Source organism: Colobus angolensis, unplaced genomic scaffold (assembly GCF_000951035.1).
Source record: "Colobus angolensis palliatus isolate OR3802 unplaced genomic scaffold, Cang.pa_1.0 Scaffold124, whole genome shotgun sequence".
In the NCBI taxonomy this organism is placed as follows: domain Eukaryota; kingdom Metazoa; phylum Chordata; class Mammalia; order Primates; family Cercopithecidae; genus Colobus; species Colobus angolensis.
The window spans coordinates 6444365-6450653 of record NW_012113586.1 but is presented as its reverse complement, the minus strand read 5'-3'; the positions used below and the strand labels follow the sequence as shown (position 1 = coordinate 6450653).

The following is a 6289-nucleotide window of genomic DNA, read 5'->3' as shown; positions in this document are numbered from 1 at the left end:
CTCCCTCTTGAGTGGACAGCCACAATTGCCTGCCCATCTCTTCACCTCCAGTCTCTCCACATGGGCTTGCTGCTATGAACAGCCGAGGGAAAGCTGGAGAGAGGCTGGTTCTGTTTCCTCTACTAAGGAATCAGACCTCTGGATAGGGCTCACCCTGAAGGAGAGCAGGACATGACACAGATCATGAAGTCCCAAGTGGCTTCTGGCTGAGAAATAATAGCCCAGGGAGGAAAGGCTGGTTAAGTGGATGGGGTGAGGCTGCTAGACTGAGTCTTAAAGTCAGAGGAGCAGTTGCCAAGCCACCAATGGAGGGTGGGGCAGCAGGTCCAGTTCCTAGTGGAGGCAGTTGGCAAGAGCTACACAGGGGCCAGGTCTAGAGTCTGGTGGGGTGGGGCCAGGGACAGCAGGGCTCCATGGGCAGAAGTCCTGCACTCTGCCTGGGCTGACCAGTGCAAGCAGGGTAGCACTTGAACTCAGGGGGTTCACTGTCTCGCCTAGATTTAGGGTAGTGGCAGCCCTAGGAATTCCAGCTCTGGACCTTCACTTGTGTGGGCCCTCAGTTTGCAATATGCCTCCTCCCCACAACTTCCACACTTCCAAATCCCACTCAGCCTCAACGCCTAGATTGGAGCCACTTTGCACCTGAAGCTGCCACTCATTCTGCTGAGCTGGGATGTTCTTTCTTGGACCTCTATAGCCTTTTACTTCACCTCCGTAACTGCACTTCCGTTTTCTACCTTGAACTACCATTACTCAGTGCCATTGTACTAGACTAAAAGCTTTCTGTGGGCAAGTCGTTCGACAATGAATAGAACACATGGATGCCTGTGTTAGTGTTTCCGAATCCATCGTTCAGTAGCTGTCAGCCTCCACAGGCCTGTTTACATTCTCTGTGGTCTTCCCAGGTGCTGCTAACTCAGTATTTCCAGTTCTTCTTTCCCTGGGGAACTCGAGCGTCTTATGTTTTGTGAGACTCTATCAGCAGTTCTGGCAATGGACTGTGAAGAAAAGTGATGTGTTACTAGAGCATTTAGGCCAGTAGGAGACCCTTCCAAGTGTTCTTTTCCTTCATGGGTGGCAACTAGCAGTGTTTGAGATTTCAGTTGCTCTGTCCTCCTGAGTCCCCCTGAATAAATACGATGAGAAAAGCTCCTAGCTGACCTGTGATAGATGAGCAAAGCTCCTAACTGACCTGTGATGGGCACCTATCATGGATGAGAAATAGGCCTTTGCTGCTTTCAGCTACTGCAATCTGCAGGTTGTAATTGCAGCATAGCCCGGCCCATACTAACAGACACAATGACCCCTTTGGTTTGTCAGCTCTAGATGTGACCAGCACATTGCCTCCTCCTTCTGACTGCTGGGTGACCTGACGGGAAGCCACTGGCAAGGGGAGGCTGCATCTTCAGGCAGGGGAGTGCTGTTCTCAGCAGTTCAGCTCACTGGGCCTCTCATGGTGGAGCATCCCTCATTTAGATGCAGACGTGCAGGAATGGATGGTCCCTTCCACTCCCCAATCTACGGACTGCTCTCTAAATGAATTAAAAGCTGCAGGTGAGCAGAGAGATATTCTATTACATTAGAATGTTCTTTTTTTTTTTGAGGTTGCAATAGTATTTTCCCATGGCTTTGCCAAATTGTGTTTTACAATAGTTAGCAGAATTCCTCTGCTGGTGGGTGACAGCATCATACTTCCCAGACGTGAGTGTGTGGCCCACTTCCCTAGGGGAGCTTCAGCATCTACAGGGGCTGCTTGTTGAGCTGAACAGCTGAGGGAACAGCGGAGCCCTGTGTGCCAAATGATCTCCGAGCCACAAGCCTGACAAAACACAGGTGGATTCCAGCCTGATGGAGTACACAGGTATTCCTCGGGCAGAACAAAGAACAAACAAGCCCTTCTGCTCTACCTCTGTTAGAAGGGAAGTGGTTATCTATGTGAAGCAAAGATGGAAAAGAAAAGCTTTGCGATGTGCTGTGCGTGTGCTGACTGCTAAACCCCAGGAACACAAAATGACAAGAGAAATGGGCAAGAGACAGAGATTTAATTGAATAAAAACTCCAGGCTATGACAGGGGTGGGAAGACACGAAGCAGTAATTAACAACATAATATTTTAAATGACGATGCAATTAATTAACATCCTGGGTAAGTGCAGAGGGGGAGGAGGGCGTCTTTCAGCCCAGAAACACTGCTAAATAAAGGAGAAGGGAACTTTCCATGTTTTTTTAAAAAGGCTATGTGCAAATGGCCCTTGTTATCACAACTTTTTCAAAGCTCACAGCAACAACCCGAGAGGTTTCTCCGGCCAGAGAAAGCCAACAAATGGACCAACTTTGTATTTCATTTTTTTCTCCTCTGTGAGGGAAGAGATACTGGGCTAGATAATGAAGTTGGAAGATGTTCAGGTCTCATTCATGATTCAGGTTGAAGACTAGTCTACCTTGAGGGTGCTGGGGATGAGGCTGCAGGAGCTAAAAGCCTCCCTGGGGTGGGCTCCCAGGCCTGTAGGAATTGACCCAGACTGCCAGAGCTGCAGCGGTTGCATTGGCCGGGGTGGTGTGGGGTCTGGCTAGAATCTATTCAGAAGATGATTTTCTGAAACCATTGGGATGTTCACTCATGGGAGATAGCTGCTTGGATATAAGAGGAATGTCTCAGATGAGCAATACTATTGCAATTCACATTGATCACACTCCCTTCTCCAAGAGGTTAGAATGGGTTATCCTCACCTGCCTAAGGGTTTAATGATGACAGCTGGACATGCATTTTGAGTTCACTTCCAGAAGTGCCTTCTCACACTAATTTCTGGACTCCTTACGACCCAGGAAACTCAGTTGTCCCTTTGTAATTGCAAGGTCTACAGCATCTGTTCACTGATGGAAACGACTCTCTTGATGGGGTCAGTCTAGAGTCAGAATCACAGTGAAGTTTGTCGCCTGCTAGGAATCTTGTCATGACCTTGGGTTTTTTTCTCACTCTCAAGAGAACACCCAAATGCAGGACTGCCGGACTAGGAAGGCCTGTCAATCACAAGATATCTGGGGAGAAAAGTCATCTTTACACATGAGTCCCTAGCCTAAGGCTCAGTACAGGGTGGAGTTTAGGTTTATCTGCATTTACTTTTCCAAGCAGAAAACTCCTTTTGCCACAATATCCTGTTCACTCATGCCCAATCTGGTCATTTTTAGGGCTAGAAGACACTATGTAGAGTTCTATCAGCAGAGAAATCTGACAACTTGGTTTAAAATGAGGGATACTTTATTGGTCGCTGCTCCTCTACCATGGAATGTATATAAAGAATAAGACACGGATGTGTGAACAGATTTTCTGTTCTTGATTTTCCACTGTTAAAAGAAGGGGTTCTTCAGCAGACTTGCCTCTTGCAAGTAGTACACACAGCTCTGGAAACTGGCATTGTGCTGCCACAAGTCAAAGTAGAAACTCACCTCCACGCACTTACTGGGGTTGTACAAACTGAGATTGAGCAAATCAACCTGGTTTTAGGGGTTGGTGCGAAGAACACTATTAACAGAAATGTGCTCTTACAACACAGAATAGTTCAAACCATTTTTTTTTTCCTAAATTGAGTTTGGCCTACGGTAGAGATCTAAAGGAAACAAGAAACCCTCACAACCACTGAAACAAACAACACTGAAGTACTTAGTAATTTATAGAACTAAAGTTTAAGATGAATATTGTCCCAGAGCCAAAGGGGCTGAAATAGGCTTACGCTGACTCAGTTTCAATCAAAAAGGTACTCTTCATGGAAAGATGGACTCAAACTGCTACTTGGATTTCAAAACTCCCCATCTGGAAAAGAATATTTAATCTAGGTTTTTCTTTAATCTGTTCAGGCATTTTAAACAGCGACTTGATACTTCATGGAATTATAAAGCTATGTATAATGCAGAAATCATTCCAGAACATATGTGGCTCTCTTACTTTACAATGAAGGTTATTTCTGAGAACAAAGATCCTGTTTTCAAACAAATATGATCATTTACTGTGGCGCATCAGAAAACATATGGCGTGTTTAGTTTCGGCGGAATCATTCCTAAAGAAAGTGAGTAAGTTCCCATGAAGAATCAAGACGTTTTCAATTCATGGGGAAAACCAGCGAAGAAGGGGAGCGAGGGATCCTGCACTTCAGCTGAAGGCACACAAACACCTCAGAGGTCTTGTGATTTCAACATGGGACTGATGGTCCCAACGTGGTTTCTGTCCCGCCAGCAAAGAGCTTCAAAGACTAGTAATTCGCCTCACAAAGGCTCTTCCATGGATTCACCTCATTCCTGCAGGGCACTGAAAATGCAACTGCAGTCCCACTGAGCTTCCTCGTTTTCCAGGGTTGTGGAGCTTGCTGGAGGCACAGCATTTCAGAAACTCAATCTGCCTCTTTCCAAAAAACTGTACATTGTATTTTCTAGAACCAACTTCTGGGCTTTCCACCCTTTGTCTTTTCCTACTCTTTTTTTTTTTTTTTTCTTTTCTTAACAGTAGACCCATAAAAAGTGAAAAACCACAAAAACATCACCTTGGGAGACAGAAAAGGCTAAGACAGATCTGACCACATGACAAGTGTCTCAGCCTTGACCTATACAGGAGCAGGTAAGACTCTGGAGTGATGGACGGCTGCCACTGCTGCCGCCACTGCGACTGCACAACACTGTTTAGATGGTTGAACAAGTGCAAAGAGAACATTGCTGAGTCCCATTTGTGTTATTTGGCCGCACAACTCATGGTGTCGGAGGTGGCTTCGGAGATGGGCACGAGCTCTCACTGTCGAAGCTAGCAGCTCGGCCCTGCCACTGTAAAGAGGAGAAAAGTCTGGTTATTAACTGCTAAAGAAATTTACATTTCAACTTGCAAAACTGAACTGGCCCAATGCACTGAATTCACCTTTCCCAGCTTCTCATAAGCTTTCTTGAATTTTGCTGTCAGCCATGCAAAAACATAAGGGAAACAGCTTAGAGCTTCTGGTTTGGAATACCTGATTTTCAAAAAGACCTACTGCGGAGATAATTAAAGCTTTCTTAACCATGTGTGTGTGTGCGTGTGTGTGTTTGTGAATGAGGTGCTCTGACTGGACCATTTCTGTGCGCTTCAGCCATTTTTCACACTGAAAATCATATTATGTTAGCAGCGAAAGAGGCAGTGTGCAGAATATGTCCTTACTGCCAAGAACCCATGGTCATGCATTATTAGCAATTTGTCTGGGAACTGATAGTACAGCTAAAAATCTGATACTGCTTTAGCTTTGAGCTATCTCCTTTGGTCTTTATTCTTCCTATGGGCATTTGCACCTGACTTGTGGAGAGGTAGAGGCATGAGCAGACCCTTCTGGGCTTCTGTAACCCCTTTCTCCTCCCCAGCTCTCCTAGCTCAAAGACTGCCTTCTATCAGCCAGACTCTAACCCTTCTGTGAAAGGGGTGATGTAATGAGGCGTAATGGAGTGAAGGAGAGGGCTGAGGCTGGCTGGACTTGAGCCATTCGATCCTTCTTTAACCAGTCATTGTTGCAGCAGTCATAACTGCAGCAATGTTTACTGAGCAAGGATTTGACCCCATGAATATTCTGGACCTGCCTGAGGGCTGTATATTAATAACTTCAAAGTGAGTCAGTGTCCACTGCTCACCCAACCTTGGAGTGGGTTGCAGAGACCCAGTACTCTCCTGGGTGTCTGCAGGGACAGAGCTCCAGAGATAAGAGGTTGCTAGGTGGTCAAGATGACCTTCCTGACCTGGAAGTGCAGCCCCCCTTCTGCTTCTCATGAGTGTTGAGGGTCTCCACTGTGGAGTAACGGGGCTGAGCAGAAGCTGCAACTATGCATCTGTGCACACATGGAAATTTGGGGTCAGGGGAGGATGTGATTCTCCCTCAATACAGTCTTTTCTAGAAGGGCCGAGCCACCTGAGGAATAGATCACTTTCTATCCAGCATCACCTATGGAGTAGATGGGAAACCCACGAAGTTGAGGAAGGACCCAGACCTACTAAACTACTTTAATGCTTTCAGTTCTAAGGAAAGCTTCTGTTACCATTCTCTGGGCTCGGTTCTTCATGGGCTTCTTAGGACTCCCTGTGCAGGCCAACTGAAGATCTTTGTGACTAACCAAGGGCCAGACAATCAGGTACCGATGACTACCATTATGTGACCTAGACCTAAGCAATCTTAGCATGTCAGTGCTGGAGGCAGCCTTGGAAGCTGATCCAGTCTAATCTTGTTCTTGCAAATAAGCAAACGAAGTCAGAGAAGTCAAGACACAGCTGGCTAGGGGCAAAGCCAGGAC

The 6289-nt window shown here is 46.4% G+C and overlaps 1 protein-coding gene across 2 annotated transcripts in view; it reads right to left on the bottom strand.

The window, feature by feature from the left end:
* Nucleotides 1-4483: 4483 nt before the first annotated feature.
* SYT6 (synaptotagmin VI) overlaps nt 4484-6289 on the bottom strand; it is a 62106-nt gene continuing 60300 nt past the window's right edge. The window contains exon 8 of one of the 2 annotated variants that reach the window (XM_011933120.1): nt 4484-4807. Coding sequence is in view for 1 of the 2 variants with exons in the window: in XM_011933121.1 (XP_011788511.1) it covers nt 4736-4807 (72 nt within the window). In the remaining variant the exon portion in view is untranslated. The remainder of the gene's footprint in view (nt 4808-6289) is intronic. The other variant, XM_011933121.1, reaches the window with a different exon arrangement.